This window comes from Micrasema longulum, unplaced genomic scaffold (genome assembly GCF_059751315.1).
Source record: "Micrasema longulum isolate JH-2025_06_02 unplaced genomic scaffold, ASM5975131v1 h1tg000861l, whole genome shotgun sequence".
NCBI lineage: Eukaryota > Metazoa > Arthropoda > Insecta > Trichoptera > Brachycentridae > Micrasema > Micrasema longulum.
In genome coordinates this window covers 285906-305398 of record NW_028278053.1, presented here as the reverse complement: position 1 = coordinate 305398, position 19493 = coordinate 285906, and the positions used below count along the sequence as shown (strand labels likewise).

The 19493-nt window shown below is 32.4% G+C and overlaps 1 protein-coding gene across 1 annotated transcript; it reads right to left on the bottom strand.

The window, feature by feature from the left end:
* Positions 1 to 10617: 10617 nt before the first annotated feature.
* LOC148278565 (uncharacterized) lies at positions 10618 to 13970 on the bottom strand. Its single transcript, XM_088231236.1, has 2 exons — positions 13883 to 13970; positions 10618 to 11608 (listed from the first exon to the last, which is right to left on the bottom strand). Exons 1-2 carry the CDS (start codon positions 13937 to 13939, stop codon positions 10772 to 10774), a joined length of 894 nt encoding a protein of 297 aa, XP_088087362.1. The 5' UTR covers positions 13940 to 13970; the 3' UTR covers positions 10618 to 10771.
* Positions 13971 to 19493: the final 5523 nt, after the last annotated feature.

The window sequence follows — 19493 nt, the reverse complement described above, 5'->3', positions numbered from 1 at the left end:
TTATATTAACATATTACAACAGAGATGAAGAACATTTAAGAAAAGGTAATATAGAAGTCTAGGCATCTACAGGGCTTATGACCGGTCAATGGCTGGTTTAAGTGGCCACTTTACACACTGTGTAACATTCACCATTCTGCCTATATTTGAACATCTATATTCCTTCAATTCTTTCATCTGTTGATTTTTGTGAAGTTAAATAGCTGAAACCTTTATTTATGCAGGTGAGATTCATCTAATTGAATTATTTCACCTACATACAAGGCAACGCCTGAAAATGATATTTTTTCAATTTGTATACATCTTCATGGACCAGGTAATTTATCAACAATATTTTGAGTTTGTCCAAATTTTTGTAGACAAGGACTGGATTCAACTCCCTGGGGAGCTGTTTATAATAACATATTACAACAGAGATGAATAACATTTAAGAAAAGGTAATATAGAAGTCTAGGCATCTACAAGGCTTATGACCTGTCAATGGCTGGTTTAAGTGGCCACTTTACACACTGTGTAACATTCACCATTCTGCCTATATTTAAACATCTATATTCCTTCAATTCTTTCATCTGTTGATTTTTGTGAAGTTAAAGAGCTGAAACCTTTATTTATGCAGGTGAGATTCATCTCATTGAATTATTTCACCTTGTCGTCTGCTTAAGAACATACAGCATTTATTTCTTTTTTTTTTTTTACCCAAAGTTTTCCATCACAATAAAATATTTAAAAATTGAAGACGTTTTTTTTTAGTATTAACATTATTTAAAACTTTTTTAGTTTATTGTTGTAACGAAGGTTTATTATTTAAGGTATTTTGTAGAAACGCGTTATCCGACTTTATTTTTATTTGTTTTTTTAATTTTTCCGTAAGCCGTAATAGTTTTCAATCTTAAAACTGACAGTGGAAAACGAAACATATAAATTAATTTTACTCCTTTCCGAGCCGGTGTAGTCTGACGATTGGAGAATTTACATTATAATTTTGTCTACCAGACGCCACAACAAAGGAAGACTGTAATTTTGTAAATTATGTGTTTCTTTTGTAAAAAAAATGTTTAATAAATATTAAATGAAGAATTATAAAAAATACTTTTTAAAATAATTAGATTGAGTTTCTCCTTTGACTTAGGGGAACTGCACTTAAATGAAAGTAAGTAAAATTCGTTCTTCGCACTTATTGATAATAAGTAAAATTGAACATGTTAAATACTTAGGACTAATAATAGACAGACAATAGACATGGAAAATTGATATCAACAATTTAATTAGCAAAGTGGTGACATTATCGAATCTTTTTTTTTAGATCAAAAACTTTGTTCCAAAAACGGGAAAAATTCTAATGTATGAAGCCAATGTAAAAACTAAAATATTTTACATGCAAAAACTATGGGGAACAGAAAATCAAAATGACATGAACGGACTACAAAGAAAACAAAATAAAATATTTAACATTCCCCATTCCGCTTATTAGCGAATATCCACACAGGTAACATTTTTGATTTTTGTATATATGTTACGAATTGAGAAACCATGGAATGTTGTAGTACCTACTTAAAGTGGCCACTTAACCCAGCCAATGACAGGTCATAAGCCCTGTAAACGCTCGAATATCCATAATCCTGAATATGAAAAAAAATCTACCTCATCTCTGTAGGGATATAAATAAAAATATATACCTACTCCCCCTTGGGAGAAAATCCAGATTTGTGTGTGTACAAGTACACGTACCAAAAATAATGTTAAAATATTTCAGTTAGTAGACCTCCCCTATCTAACAAAAAAACTATTTTATCAAACTAAGCAATTCAATATAACGGAACTCTTTCAACTAGAATCATTCAAATTTATCCATAAATAAGCCACTGATGTAATTGTAGACGAAGAACTAAAACTTTAAAAAAAATTGTAGTGAACATGGACACAATACGAGAATATTAGAAAAATATTATAAACAACCTTCTAAAACGAGACTAATGAACAAGGGACTGAAATTACACAATAAACTAACAGACAAAACTAAACTAAAGACTCTTTTCGAAAGATGTAAAAAAAAATATTATCAACAACAGAGTAAAAAAAAAATATTTATATTTTTTGTAAAATGAATGTAATCCGGTAAGGGTTGATAAATATTTTTTTTTTTTAAAAAAACGAAATGTCTTTACTTCGGCAATGTGAACGACAAAAGCAAATTCCTTCAAAATACTTGTATAAGTATGCAAAACGTTTTTATTATTATCACATAACTATCAATTCTGATTCTAAACGTCTCACATTATTGAAAAAATTCCGGGGAATTTTTTGTCGTCGTTTCATTAAAGCTATTTTTTATTCTTTAACATTCTTCAACTTTCTTATTCTAGTTTTAAGAATCACTCGCAAACGAGTGGAGGCATATATAAAAATAAAAAATAAAGTAAAATTAGTTTTTTCCTTTAAACAACTTTTAATAGTAAAATATTTATAATTTAATTTGTTTTAAGAGAAAAAATAGTTTATATAAAGCCTTTATGCTTTATGCAGAGGAAGGGGTCGATGCTATTCAAGCTCCTGACGTAACTGCAACCTGTAAAGACCTATTGTGTCAGATCCCAGCCAAAAAAAAATATGCTCGGTAAGATATCACTATAAATGTATTGTTTGAAAGTATTTTCATGTTTTCTTCTGTAATATTCTTGTTAAATTACCCAATAACTAAGATTTATTTTATAAATAAAAGACAAGTAATACTTTAATCCACAAATTTGGAAAATCCAGTGACCGGTTTCATCGCTTTCGCGAGATCTTCGAGACTGGTATCTTTATTAACGATCACTGTATTTATACAGAACAGAGGTAAAGATAGATAATTCAAAATTATATGAAACCGATCACTAGATTTTACAAATTTGTGGATTAAAGTATCACTCGTCTTTTATTTGTATATTAAATTACAATGAACTTTCATCAAGAATTTTCACTAAGAAACTTAAATGTTTTACTAAGACTTAGTTTGAATTTTTTTAATTACACACTCGTGGATATTATGTAAAATTTTAAAAATAAATTCAAAAATTACCCCTAATAAGGACACACACATAAGTAATAAAACTTTCTGCATTTTATTAAAAAAGTCTATTAAGTTCAATCTATTAAGATTGAACAACTTATGTATCACTTGGTAAATCAACTTCAAATCAATATTTGAGTTGTGTAAAATAATTTAAAGGAGTTATCTCTACAAAAGTAACAGATAAACAAAAATAACATGTAAATAAAACGCTAAGTTCCAAAATGCTCAAAAGATGGTTTTAAAATATTATCATTATTTTTTAAATATTAAAACGTACATACTATCAATTCTCAAAATAACGTAACCTATAATTGAACGTAGTTATACAGAAAGCAGCCAGCCATAGAAAAGTGAACTGAGATAATAGCCATTTTGTGAAAAGAGTGAATTATAAAATCTACACAATAGTTTGAATGTTTTTCACTTTAACAAACGATAAACAATGAATACATAATTTTTTTTTTATATTTCACAAACAAGAATCTTATTGTGTATTTGATCAGTTTAAAAGATTTTTAAAGTACCATAAGATTTTTCTAGTTTTGTGGGTGATTTCTGCAAATTGAGAAATGCCGTTATTGTGATCAACACCTTTTCCGGAGGTGATTAATACAGTTTTTTATATGAAAGCGGTCTGGCTGTTTTAAGCAAAACATAGAATCAAGCTTACTGCAACCGATAACATCAATATATCATTTTTCCGAAATTGTGGACTGGCTGCTTTCTGCATTACTACGTTCAATTATGGAATCTAAAATTTATTAATGTTTTTTTACATTTAGATATAATATATAGAGATAACATTCCATACTAATCTGAGCTAAAAATTTGTCTCTAAAGAACAAGGATTGACCAGCGGAGAGAGCAAGTATCGTCACGTCGACTTTGACTGGCAAAACAATTAGTACAGTAAAAAACACGGACGTTTTACATCGGCTACTGTAAGTTCTATTCAGTATGTTGCTCCCTTCCGCATACGCGTCACCTTTGTCGTTTCACTACGCGCCTTACTAACTGAGCAGGACGGAGATAAAAGATAGCTCAAGAATTGGTAATGTATTAAAATAACATTTTTTAACATTAAAATAGCTATTAAACAAGCATTGATTTAGATAAGAACATTACTTACCGCTGAAAGGTTATACCATCGCTTCTTGAGATCGATTTGTGCAGTATCTTAGCGTCTATATATGTAGATATTTTAGTAATTTTGAAGAGAAAAGTATCTGGCAAACGCTCGCAACAGACTAAAGTCCGTTCTTTCAAACACAGACCAATTGGCCGCAGGTTGAGGGAATATATTTCGAAAGCTAATGTTTACTCAATTTATAAACCACATTAGTATTTTACTATTTTTTTTATATGTGCGAATCTTGTAGACCAGTACCTAATAGTAGAGTTTTTTTCCAGATATGTAGGTTTTTAAATCACAAATTATTTGAGCATTTCCAAAAAGTCAATAGATGGAAGAGTTGAGGAAATGTAAATGTTTAAACGTAGGCGGAATAATGAATGTGACACGATGTTTAAAGTGGCACAATAACTGGTCATCAGCCCTGTCAATGCTTTCTTCTTCTTTTCGTGCCACTCCTTTCGGAGGTCAGCGACCATTACTGGCAACTTCTCTCGATTCTGGGCCAGTCTGATGGGCATTGGTGCATCTGGTATTCAAAACCATGAGCCATGATGCCATGATGCCATGATGCCCTTCTATCAATCTCATTTATGTAAAAAGCAAACGACAATTTATCATCGAACAGTATACAATTTGTAACATAAGCCTTTCAAAAACATTTTTTATCACACTAAATCCAGAAATAAATCGGACGTTACGACCTATGGCAATACGAGTGAACATAGAAGCGTCTGTCTGTCAAAATATGTTATTGCTTACTTGGTCAACAAGTGACATGGTTTTAGGTAGAGTCAATCATTCACAACATTTACACATTGGTTTTATTTTATTTATTTATTCATATTTTACAAACTATAAACAAAAATAAACATAATGTGACCTCACTGATACCCGTGCCGAGGACACTTAACGATACACTTTTTTGAGATGTTTTTATATTTGAGAATAAACAAAGACGACTAACTTAACAGAGATAATTAACAAAATAAATTCTAACTGTTTTAAAAACAAGGTATATATGTACATTTATGTTATTTATATTACAAAAGGTACAACGAAAATAACAAAAACCTAGCATAAGCTATACACTTGAGGAGAAGTAGATTCAATATTGGTTTGGGCGAATGAGACAATCCATTTTACTTCTACCTAGCTCCACTTTCTATTTTTTTTATAGCCTTTTCAAACATTTTCTCGTTTCTAATTGTTTTAATCGATAGTGAAAAAAGGTTTTAGATTTTAATTAAATAATACTCAAAATCCTTCTGTCTAAAAGTGGTATGAGTTTGTATTTGTTTGAGTTGTCTTTGTGTTTAGGATCTAGTGATTTTATTATTTGTATGTGATGTATTGTAAAGGGTATGTCTTTCATTTGAGTAGGAGTAGATTTTGAATCTGTGAGTATTGTTTTAGCGTATGAAAATTAAATATAAAAATAATTGACTTTGTTAAATATTCTATTTACAAATAAAAAAAGAAAAAAAAGACACTGAACTTCCTCATTACATGTTATTGAATTTCTAATTCGAAAAAAAAAATTACCCCTAAGAAGAACACACACATAAGTAATAAGACTTTCTGCATTTTAAATCAATTTTACGACTGGGTAATAACTTTTTTTCATTTTCGAGATATTAAAAATAATTCGACAAGTTATCTTAACAAATTAATCAGATAAACAAAAATAAGATATAAATAAAGCGCTAAGTTCCAAAACGTTATTTTTTGTATTGAGAAGAAATTAAAACATTGAAACAAACTTATAATGAATATTATTTCTAAAATTTAGGAATTTATTTTTTGAGGTAAAATATATTCATATTTTTCACTTATTATTTTTTGTAATTCCTAACCTTTCTAGAGCAGATAATTAATTAAAATGTAATGCAATTCTTCGCGGAATATTCACGAATCCTTATGAATATGTATTATATTTATGAATATGAAATTTTTTGATCTTTCACTACAAATAGTCATGAAAACGTTCGTTTAATTTGTCACAAAGGCCTTTTTAAAAAATCAATTGTTCCACCTTTATTTTTTATCGCAACAAATCAAAAGTTACGAGCAATTCAGTTAAAGTATCCCATATTTACATAATATTTAAAGCAAACAAACAAACCATCACGCCGTTTCCCCGTAAGGGTAGGCAGAGAGGATAGAACGCCACAACACTCTATCTTTGCATACAGATCTCGCTTCCTCTACATTCATACATCTTCTCATGCACGCGCGCCGATTATTCCGACTTTTGACATGTCCATCTTTAAGTATTTGTTGGATTTGGTCATGCCATGTCTTTCTCGGTCTTCCTCTATTTCTGCATCCATCAACATTCGCATTGTAAATATTCTTAGCCGTTCTCTCGCTGTCCATTCGTTCTACATGTCCAAACCAGCGCAGAGCTCCTTTCTTGATTTTGTCGATAATGCTTGTCTCAGCCTTACATAATGTACGGATCTCAACATTTGTGCATCTATCGTACATAGTTTTACCACACATTCGCCTGAGAGATCGCATTTCGACAGCATTCAGCTTACTTTCATCCCTGTTTTTCCAAGTCCATACTTCGCTCCCATACATCAGGGATGGGACCAGGACTCCGTTGTGAACTGCCAATTTTGCCTCTTGTGACAACCATTTATTTGCCATATATTTAAAGCGATATTAGTATACTTCTCAAAAATATTATTTTGCTTACTTGATTAGCAAGTGACATAGTTTTAGGCGGTATATCAGCCACGTATTATGATGCAGCTTTTTTTTAAAAGTCTGTTGGTGAATTTCAGGAAATTGTTGACACACTTCAGGGAAACTCGACTTGTCTGAGTCTTAATATCAATACAAAAAAGACTCAGATTATGTGGAAATGGGCCCCCCAACATCAGGGAGACCTGATAAAACACCGCAAGAAGAATTTTCCTAAGCTGTATTCAATAACAATGTTTGATTATGTCCAAATGCTTGCAGACTGGCTGGATTTCCTCCCTAGGGAGTTGTTCTTCACAAAAGTCAACAGATGGAAGAGTTGAGGAAATGTGGATGTTCAAACATGGGCAGAATGGTGAATGTTACACAGTGTGTAAAGTGGCCACTTAAACCAGCCAACGACAGGTCATGAGCCCTGTAAATGCCTAGACTTCCAAATTTCTTCTCGAAAACTTTTTCCCTCTCTGTTGAAATAAATTTAAATATGTATTCAATAAATTCATTTATTTAAAATAACACATACATTACATACTTAAATTCAAGACGTTGATATTATATTTTTTTAAACACATGAAAGAGACTCTCGTTAAAGTGGTAGGAGAATCCTGCTCTGGAAAAGCCCTACATGGATAAATGAAACATATTAAAATCCAGAGCGATGCTGTTCAGTATAGCAGTAGCCCTTCCAACAGGCATAACTGTCAGCAGGTTGGTCTTGTACGAGTATATGAAAATACGAAACAAGCTAGGTTGAAGCTGCCTTAGGTATCAGGAACATACAAACCAATGTCCATCAAAATCTCAAGATAATCGACCATACGGCGCAACAATCAATAAAACAGTGTTGTCAAAAACACATTCCTTATAGTCACTAAACTATTGAAGCCAAGCATACCTAGAGAAACTCGATTGGGTAGAGCCAAGTATAATACCCGCACTCTCTCATGTGTAGATACCTCAGAAATCCCTTTTGGATTTTTTATATCATAAGAGAATACTTCAGTTCATGTGGTCCCCGAATCATCGAGCTACTCTCGAGTCTACTTCGCACCAAAGAGTTGTGAAGAGTTCTCAGTACGCGGGTATTTTCGAAAACCCTAGCAGAACGCAGAACAATCATAACATATCCAATAATTTACATTTGATTGACCCTTTGCGATCATGAAACGTCAGGGTCCTCACAAATCCACAAATTCGATGTTTCTATCAGATTCTGGCCATTCATTTCGTAGCGAAAAAATTTAGTTTCCTGGGCATATGCATATGTGTGCATATTTACTATATTTTATATACCCGCTGATAACGATTTACAATACATCTATCTACATACTTAGTGCTTTGTAAATAAATAAATAGGTATTATTTAATTTTGACACATTATTTTATTAATCGCCCATTGATAAAAAAACAAACAATATAAAAAATAAAATAATCGATTGAATTATCTATTATCACTTAAGTTTATTTAAGAGTGGTAACGACAGATGTCGCATTTTAAATAGTCTTCAAACAGATTCGGTTTCACAAAACTGCATAATTGTTTACGTCTGACTATTATTACTCGTCTTGAAATAAAACACTATTTCTTAGTGAATAAGGTAAAATTAAATTATTTTAAAGCATTCCTTACCGAGTACGACAGTTCACAAAACAAAACATAAATTAAGTTTTTAGAATAATTTTTTCATCGATTTTTGTATCTCATTAATATTCACGAAACGACATAAGTTTTCACTTTATTATTTTTAATGCAAATTGAAGGGTATTTGAACAAGCAATATGTACAAATTTGAATAAACAATTAAAATATTAAATTCACAAGGCATTGTGAAAAAAAAAAAACGCCTGAAAACAAATTATCAATTTTTAAACTTCTTCTTGGACCAGTTGGTTTTATTACACTATTTGAGTTTGTCCATATGTTTATAGACAAAAGACTGCTCTTTTGGTACACCAATCGCAGCGTATCTCGATCTTTTTGTGATATGAAGGTTAGATGATCAGCTTACGCTTCAGGTACCAGTCCAGGGAGTACGAAATATTCTGGTGTGAAAACACCCTTTCCAGTTTTAGTGCTGCCGAGCAGCGTTTATTTAATAATTTAAAATACACATAACAATTTGTACCCACTAACTAAAGACTTTTCGGTGAGACACATTTTTTTCGACAGGTTTATTTTTTATTAATATTATACAAATCCATTTTAATAATACAGGGACTATATAGTAATTAGAAGATATTTCTTCGGTTCTTTTTTTTCATTTGAAAATCTTTTATTTTAATGACGGTTTGTGGGAGATCATTGAACAACCTTGAAATATCGCAAATTAATGTTTGTTCTCCGAAATAATTATGATTCAGGGAACGACCAGGGAGCCCTTAGTTTTTAATCTAGTGTTGTGAGTGTACAAAACTTTTTTTTTATATTCCAGGTCAACAAAGTGATCTACGAATTATTTGTAGTCACAAAGTTGTTTTACCGGCAGGACATTACAAAATTAAAAATATACACCTTCGCTCATATGTTTCGCCTCACGGATTATTCTATCTGGTACAATCCCCTTTAGCAGGCTCACCTGAATATCGTAAATTTTACCCAGATAAGACTGGAACACCTGCCTGTCTGGGGTTCTCACCAGAACCCCAGACAGACACTCCGTAAGAGATAATCAATTCAATAAGCGAGATATATATGTATCTTAACCCTTTGAAAGGTAATATGCTTTTGATTTCATAAATGACTTTAAGCCAGTATCTTAGTTTGTCTCAGATTCCATTAATATGACCATGAAATATTAAATAAATATTTCATATCAACCATGCCGAGAATCGAACCCGAGACCTCTCGCATCGTAGGCAAACGAGCTGCCCATTACACCACGAGGCCGACTTATACTCAAGGTAAAATGAATGCAATTCCTCAATGAAAATACAAAAAAGTCTCAGTCAACTCACATCTGGACAAATTCAGCGTATTATTTATTTATTTTTTTGCAAAAGAGAGGGAAAACAGTTTTGAGAAGGAAATATGGAAGTCTAGGCATTTACAGGGCTTACACCTCATTTTAACATTCACCATTCTGCCTATGTTTGAACATCCAAATCTCCTCAACTCTTTCATCTGCTGACTTTTGTGAAGTAAAAGCGCTTAAACCTTTATTATGTGGGTGAGATTCATCCGGCCGAACCAATTCACCTACTAGACAACGCCAGAATACAATTTTACAATTTTTATACTTCTCCTTTTTCCAGGTAGTTAATTCAACAATGTTTTGAGTACGTCCAAATGCTTGCAGACTGGCTAGATTTCTGCCCGAGGGAGCTATTCATATTTATATTTGTGACAATAGAGAGGGAAAACATTTATAAGAAGGGAGTATGGAATGAATCTCACCCACATTAACTTTCAGCTCTTTTACTTCACAAAAGTCAACAGATGAAAGAGCTGAGGAAATTTGGATGTTCAAACATAGGCAGAATGGTGAATGTTACACAGTGTGTAAAGTGGCAACTTAAACCAGCCAATGACAGATCATCAGCCCTGTAAATGCCTAGACGTCCCACGTCCCTTCTCAAAAATGTTTTCCTCTCTGTTGTAACAAATTTTAAAAAAAAAAACTCCCTAGGGATTTTGGTAATTTATGAAGCAAACACAGGCAAACCAAGTGTTACAAAAACAGTAAAAAATAGAAGGCAGGTTTCATTCGTAAAATATAAAATTATCACATATATTCATATTTTAATGGTTAGTTTAAACAATATATAAGATTAATTTAGCGAAAAATCATGTAAATAGTTAAACAACATCCACTCAATCTCTTAAATTTATAACCTCTCGTTCAGAATTAGAAAGCTGTAATTGAGCAAGCTTTATTCTAATTTAACATATTACAAGTAAAATCATTACACTTGTTGGTTTTGTAGTCATAATACATTTTAACGGAGCAAGTTCCATTCATTGGTAAAGCAGCTACTCCAGAGCAAGTGCGGAAAGCGTTGCAATTAGTCGGATCATAAAACGTCCCAGTTGCCAAGCATTTTCCATCAGATCCCAATCCTAATTTAGGACTTAGGTCAACACACTGCTTGCTGACTATGTCATACTCCTTGACATTTTCGCAAACGAAAATGTGGGGAAATATGACTCCGCTGTTCTCAGCCTTAAAGCAAATGTAGTAAAGGGATGGGTTTCCATTAACGGCGCCTCGACTTCCAACTTCCTTACAGGAGGGAATGGGAACTGGACAGTCGCCGTTGACCAACTTCTTCCTGCATAGATTTGTCTTCACATCGTAATAGTACTCTCCTTCACAAGTCAACTCCTTTGCCAAGATTGCGTTACCTACTCCAGGATAGCACATGTGATATTTCTGGCAGTCGAACGGATCTGGGAAGACACCCAACTGGTAGCAAGTGAATCTGTATTCACTAGGATCATCACACCCGGGGTTGTGAGTGGTCACACATGTCCCCGTGGACATTTGGCAAGTTTCTCCGGTTTTGCAGTCAGGCAGTGCAATAACTAAAAACCCGTCTCCAATAGGAATGCATTCGTATACCTTGAAACAGTCTCCGCATACCGTTCCTGGCTTAGTGCAGTTGACTGTTTCAGCTATGGTGACTCCGCCATAATAAACATCATATTCATATGTGGCTCCATCAACTATATCGTCAACGTTTATCAATTGAAGAAGATCTCTTTTTTCTTTGACCTGAAAAGTACAATTTTGAAAATTAAAAAAATTCACAAGAACAAAAATGAACAATCATCTTCATTTTTGAAAAACCAACACAGTCTAACACAAATAAAAAATAGAAATGAATTAACGACAAATAACAATTGTTATAACAGTTCATCAAGAGCATAAGGGAACAGAGCAAAATTTGGAATGGGAAAAGAGGAAAAAAGATATAATAAATAAAAAAATAAACATCTTCGATTTACAAATTTCAACATGGATGGAGAACACTTTGAAGAACGGAATATGGAAGTCTAGGCATTAACAGGGTTTTATGACCTGTCATTGGCTGACTTAAGTGGACACTTTACATACATTGTTGTAATTATATATTTTCAGTTTTATTTTATTTATTGCATTTCCGAAGATCCTCATTACTTTTAAACATGTTTTTTTACGATGTATAAACATTTTTTTATATTTTTATTACATCCTCTACTATGCTTTTTCTTTTTACATCATACCTTACTATGTTTTTTGCTATGCACGTATATAATTTTTTCTATGTCTTTAACTATGTATTTTGTTGTTACTACGGATTTAACTAAAACTGTCTTCACAACATTATAGGTTTCAGTTTTTTAACTTCACTTAAATCAACAAAAGGAAGAATTTAAGAAATTTAGATTTTCAAACAAAGACAAAATAGTGAGTGTTACACAGTGTGTAAAGTGACCACTTAAACCAGCCAATGATAGGTCATAAGTCCTATAAATGTCTTTACTTCCATATTAGCTCCTTTAAGGAATTATCCATCCCTGTTTTGATTTGTTAATCTTAATGACTCCCGAGAGGGTGAAATCCAGTCTTTTTTCTACAAACATTTAAACAAACACAAATATTGTATTTGACTAGGTTTTTTAATATAAGTTTTTAACTATGTTTTTTTGCCATGTATTTTACCATGTTTTTTATTGTTTTTATGTATTAATTACCGCTTTTTATATATTTTTTTGACAAATTTAGAATATGTCTATCGAAGCTAAACTGGCAGTGCACAACGGAGTTTTAGTCCCAACACTTATGTATGGAAGTGAAACATGGAAATGGCAGAGGAAGGATAAAAGCCAAGTGAACGCTGTTGAAATGCGATCTCTTAGACGATTGTCTGGGAAATTTACCAATTGCCTGCACTATGTATGATACTACCTCTCGTGTAAATTCTAAATATGTTGCAACAGAGATGAAATACATTTTTGAGAAGGCAATATGGAGGTCTAGGTATTTACAGGGCTTATGACCCGTTATTAGCTGGTTTAAGTGGCCACTTTACACACTGTCTAACATTCACCATTCTGCCTATGTTTGAACATCCAAATTTCCTGAACTCTTCCATCTGCTAACTTTTGTGAAGTAACGGAGCTGAAACCTTTATCATGTGGGTGAGATTCATCCGGCTGAACCAAATCACCTATTAGACAACGCTTAAAAGCATTTTTTAACTTTTGTACTTCTTCTTTTACCAGGTAGTTAATTCAACTAGTAGGTGATTTGGTTCAGCCGGATGGATCTCACCCACGTGATAAAAGTTTTAGCTCCATTACTTTACAAAAGTCGACCGAAGGAAGAGTTGAGTAAAAAGCGGCCACTTAAACCGACCAACGACAGGTCATAAGCCCTGTAAATACCTAGATTTCTATATTGTCTTCTCAAATATGTATTTCCTCTCTATTGCAACATATTTAGAACTTACACGAGAGGTAGTATCATACATGGTCAATTTAGTGCAGGCAATTGGTAAAATAAACCAAAGTAGGGAACAAAATGCCGAACACTCCTCTAGTGGAACGGAAGGCCTGTTGACTGCTGCCAACAGGCCGGCTTCTTCTGAAGAGTTTAAGGTGGTTTTCTCTCAACATGAGCAAATGCTGAGAAGTTCCTGATTGCCCAACATAAGTATATCCCTCATGATCCCAACAGCTTAGATAAATTTAAAGAAATTTAATTGCAGTAAATAATAAAGCAACTCCCAGACAAAAATTTTTTTAAAATTTAAAAAACATTTTAAGAAATGAATAACTTCTAAGAAGAAAACCCAACCAGTCTGCAAGCATTTGGACATACTCAAACATTGTTATATTTATTTTTCACTAAATCTCCTAGTGAAATTAAGCCAACAGGTTTTGAAGCACGAAAGCTCTTTTTTTTGGCAGAAAAATAATCTTAAGTTTATTTACATATAATTTAATTATTGAACATTATAAGATAAAAAATTGATATTTCAATTTAATTTTTGCGTTTACTTACGGTCAAAGCAGCAGAAACTGATGCAATAAGCAAAAGTAAACAAATAGTCCGATACATGTTTTCTTTCTTGAAGAAATCAACCGAAAATGCAACTCCCAAACTAAATATTTTCAAGTGCCTAGTTCTTATATATACTGAAATACCATTTAAGTATCTCAAATTCATCACATTTGTTCCAGTGGTGGTCAATTGTTTCATGTAAGAGACGCAATTGTAGAATACAGACGGAGAACTTTTGTACAGAAGGAAATCTAAGGTAGAAGTCTGGGTATTTACAACTATACATATTATGCACCAAAAACGGAGTTGATATTAACAAAAAACCATTCAGGTTTTTTTTTTTTTTTTTTCGCTTTATTAAGTTAATTCATAACTGTAATGTTGATGGATGTATAAAACAGGGAAGACCGAAAAAGCTAGGCACAATTAAATCCAACAAACTCTTAAAGTTGGACAAGTCAAGAGTAGGAATATTCGGCGTGCCTTAAAATATGAATGAATGTACAGAAAGCAAGGTCTGTATGCAAAGACAGAGTGATGTGGCGTTCTTTCCTCCCTGTCGACAGTGTCTACCCTTACGGGGCAACGGGGCGATGGTTTGTTGTTGTTGTTTAAAAATCGTAGCCCTAAATTATTAGGGTTACCTAAAAATAAATACATGTTTCTTTGGCTTGGTATGATATTCTATTAACAAAAAAAAATATGTTAAAAAACCACTGATCTTTCTCACTCATTATAAAGTTATTTTTCCCTACGAATTTTTTGTTTTTTTTATAAAAATTCTTATTATTTTTCTATTCCTGTCCATAACACCACGTTTTAAAAAAATATATTTTCAAAAAAGTTAATTTGTCTGTTTCTTAATTGTAATTTCTTGTTGAATAACTAACAAAAAATTAATATAGTTATTTGTAACTGTAACATAGTACAGTGGTATCTCGACAATTCGGCAGAACTAGACCAGAGCACAGCCGGATTACTGAAAAAGCGGATTATTGGAAATCACTAGCACCTGGGACCTGGTCTGGAGAATACTGTGCTTACGAAGACTTTTTCTTTTCCTAAAACTAAAATTGCTACTAAAAGGAACGCGCTTTGGGACGATAGATCTCATAAAAAAGAATCAGCAGCAAGAACTTTTTTTTTCTTTCTTTATTACATATATTTAGACCCCTGTACTGAGTAGCCTTACGAGTCGTGTACAAGGCTAAGGTACTCGAAGAAAAATCATTTTTGTTTATCTTGGAAATGGGATGTTCGATCACTGATTTTGGTTTATTACCTTTATGAGTCCAATCACCATTGTTGCAAAGTCCAAGAACAATGGCGCGTGATAACTACTTTTAGCTATAGTGTGGATATCTGTTAAGGATATTCCATCTTTCCTGCATTCTGCTTCAAGATTATGGCGTTGTAAACTGAAAGATGAGCACTGAAATAACAGATGTTCGACACTCTGTGAAGAAATATCATCGCATGGGCAATAGTCATCATTCCTTAATTTAAATCTATATAGGTAACTTCCCATGGCTCCGTGTCCAGTAAAAATTAGGAAGAGCTAAAGGCCATACCTTTGCAGGCCTATGAAAAGTGCATGGACAGTTGGATTAATCGTTGGCATCAATTTCTCGTCGCAAATGGCAAGTGTTTTGAAGTGGATAATAAAGAAATTCATAAAAATTTAAATTTTGCGTTTTTTTCCAAATTCTCATTTATTTTTTATTATAAGTATATCATTCAAGGTCCGACTATATATTGGAAGGAACCAATGCTTCCCTAAAAAGTTTCTTAACAATCAGTACCTAATTTTTAAAAATTAAATGTTATTTAATAAGTTAACCCAGTAAACTAAAAACAATTAAAAATAATATATCAGTAAATAAATTTAAAGAAAATCTAAAGAATTTTTTTAAACACGTGTAAAAACTGCATTAAATGTTAATTAGTATGAATGTATTATTATTTCATGTTTTTTTCATTATATATTCTGTATTTTTTTTCTCATATACTCGTATATTCATAATTATATAAACTCTTATAAATAAACAACTACAACAGTGTAAGTCACTCTCCAAGCACAAGAGTTAGTATTTTTTTTTGGAGTGTTACAGTGATAACATTTACTAGATGTATAAAAATAGATCTGTTTAGAATTTTTTTTAAACATGTACATTTAATGAATTTTTTTTTTTTTTTTTTAATTTTCTTTTTAGCTGCTACTACATATATTTTTTAATTAATTTTTGGTTAATCCTAGCGATCTAAAATGGGTTCAATGAAAATTCATTAATAGCTTTAAAAAAATGCCACAAGCCCACAAACAACCTTTCGTCTGCGCATCTGCGCATTTATAAGCTAATTCTGAAACAAGGAACTGCGTTAGTCTATTGGTTTCTACAAGGCAATTGCCCAGTTTTAAATTCACAAGTCCGCACTTGCGCAAATTGTGACTTTCAGTAGCTCTGTGGAAGCAATTCTCAAATACCTTTTTTTCATAATGGAACTGTTTTATAACAAACTTAGCACTTAAATCGGTTGACACTGTGGCATTTTAATATTAAATATTGAAATAGTGGAAAAAAAATGCTTTTTAGTGTATTTCAAAGCACTCAATTGGATTTACTGTGTTGTAGTAGGCACATATTTTACCTGAATGTGACTGTTTCCTTAATCGAAAACCTAATCGCACGCCCCTGATGTATATATACTTGTATGCTCACGTATATGTATTTTTATGAATTCAGCACAAGTGCCTCGGCTCAACATGGATTATTTAACGACTCGGGGCAAATTCACAGACATGGTTCGTTCTTGGTTACAGAACTCATATTTTGCAAGATGGGTTATTATTTACAGATCTCTGTGTAACCTTATTATTAGAGTTATTTGTACAAATAACAACATTCCAGATATACTGCTCGAACCATTAAAGACGGGGCAGAAATAAGTCTACTTATACCATTTGTACCACTCAATGAATGATAGAAATGAGTCTACTTATATTACTGAGACCATCTTGTACCATTTGTGCCACTTAAAATGTGGTACAAATGCGTATACTTTTTTGATTAAAGCCAAAGTTTACAAAGTTATTTATTTATGTTTTGAGTAGTCGTAAAAGTGTACTGTAAATATCATTGACGCAGACATACACAAGGAACATATAAATCTTAAAATTGACAAACATGCAGTTATACTCTTATGTCCACCCACCAAATGCATATAAAAAGCGTAAAGCCATAAATAATAAAATAAACTCACTTCAAATACAGAAATTCAATAATCGCAGATCTTACTAAACATACAATTTAAGCAAAAAAATATTTTTATAATGTCTAAGTATCTCACAACAATTTATAACAGGTATTCTCAACATGGATTTACTGATGTTTATTTTGTTTTTGCATACAATGTGTACATTGTTTAAATATTAGAACCAAAATTTTCATAATTTACACAAGGAATAGTGAATATTTGCAATATAAATATACGTAAGTCGACGAAACATGGCCAGTAAAGGAGGACATAAAATGTTTTAGGTGTGACATGTACTAGAATATTGTAATTTATATTTAAAAACTATTGACAAATTCAATATATAAAGTTGACATCAAATTTCTGAAGAAGAATATTCTCACTGGGTGAAATATAATGTCCAATCTTTTAATTTCCAATTGCAGTACAGAATACAGGCGAGGTATCAGTTGAGAATCCCCGATGTTATACATTAATTTTCAATACCTAATTCTGTGGCATTTATGTAAAGAGATACATGTCATTAAAATTGATCAAATTGATCATTGGTTGTCTCATACTATAAGCTGTGTATCTGTACCCAATAATTGTATGTTTTGTGTTGTTATAAAATTAAATTCTTGAAAATTGAGCTTCTCTGTTTTATCGCTTTATAAAAAAAATAGTAAAATATTTTTGTAAATACGTTCTTAGTACACGCTATCTTTGATTTTAATTACGATTATATTATATCTACAGAAGAAAACAGTCATACTAAAAGTCTGTTATCAATACTGTTATGATCACAATTCGTGTGAGTGTTAAATAAAAAAAATACATCCTGACTCATGCTGGACCTTGGAAATTCCATTTTACACTTAAAGTAATAATTCACATTTAGCCCTAAAGCTCTATTTTACATGTGTCTTTAGTCTTTGGCTCTATTGCATGGAACAGAATCAATACAAAAAATTTGGTTTCGTTTTATGTATTTTTTTTTTAAAACATTAGCGTTCTTATATTCACCAAATATTTCAATTTTGGTGGCCTTTTTCAACAAGTTTTAAATTATTCACTATTAGAAAATGGAAATCAAGTTGGGGTAGAGTAGGGTTCGAACCTCGTACCTCATGTATTGGACCGTTTCAAATTCTTCAGTTTGCGCTTGCAATTCTCGACCTGAGTACCTACGGCCTATTGTAATTTTTAAATATTTTTTTTATATTCTTTATTCGGATAACCTTTTATTATCCATTTTATATATTTTTTAAAACAAACAATAAATAAGCCATTTACAGATTTTCACAAGTATCACCACAGTTAGTTAAAACATATTCTCAGACTGAAAAAAAAACAATCATCAAAATCTAAAAGAAAAATGAAAAAAATATTTATTATATTATGTCCGCTCCCTGGTTGGAGCATATGGTGTCACCAAAGATCCTCCAAGCATCTCTGCCGGCGGCCAGTTCTTGTGCATCCTCCCAAGTCAGGTTCGCGTCTCTTAATACTGACACGAACTCCCGACGAACAGTCAGCAGTGGACGTCCAGGACATCGATAACCTGATGCCTTGTAAAGTAGGCAAGCGCGGTTAAGGCTCTCAGGAAGCATCCGCAGCACATAGCTAAGCCAACCGTATCGCCTCCACTTGACGACAGTTGACACCGGAGTTTGCTGCGTCCGTTATCTTATTACTTTATTACCCACAAAGTCCAACCACCGCACACCCAAGATTCTTCTCCCAAGACTCAAGGTTCTTAAATACTAAGAATTTTGCTGTTTTGGGCCACAGTGAGGTGCCACAATTCGCATCCGAAGAGGGTAGGTGTTATGCAGGCGTTATATAGGCGGTATTTGGTTTTCACTGAGTGAATATTCGATCTCCAGATAGCCTTTATACTGTTGAATGTGGCACCTGCTATTCCTAGCCGCAATCCCAGTTCTTTTTGAAAGCTGCCATTGTGAAAAAAACACAAAAAAAATATTTCTTATTGATTTTTAGCATTAAAATTATTAAAGGTTTGCCATAAATATGAATTTTTCCTAAAATTTTTATTCGTGGTTGATAATCAAAGATTGTTTTTGTCCGCATGGGCGATTTTCATAACGACCGCATTTGCGACAACTGTCTTGTTAAAATAAAATCTTCCATATTTGCTGAACATAAACGTCGCAAGTTCATGTTCTGGACATAAATAACGTAATAAGAAAGTTCAGTGGTTTTAAAAAATATATTATTTCGAACTAAACAAATATTTTCATGAGTCGAATTATCAGCGCTATGATTTTTGTGATTTTTCAATAACTCCGCCTATGACTTCTCAAATTTTCTGCGGTGAGTTGTGTATTGGATTATTAGGATTGAAGATTAGGAT

Bases quoted from the DNA above. Each gene is read 5' to 3' on its own strand.
- LOC148278565 (XM_088231236.1), bottom strand. From the start codon at position 13,939: ATGTATCGGACTATTTGTTTACTTTTGCTTATTGCATCAGTTTCTGCT. The intron at 11,609-13,882 runs GTAAGTAAACGC...TGTACTTTTCAG, and splicing joins CAGTTTCTGCTGCTTTGACC to GTCAAAGAAAAAAGAGATCT.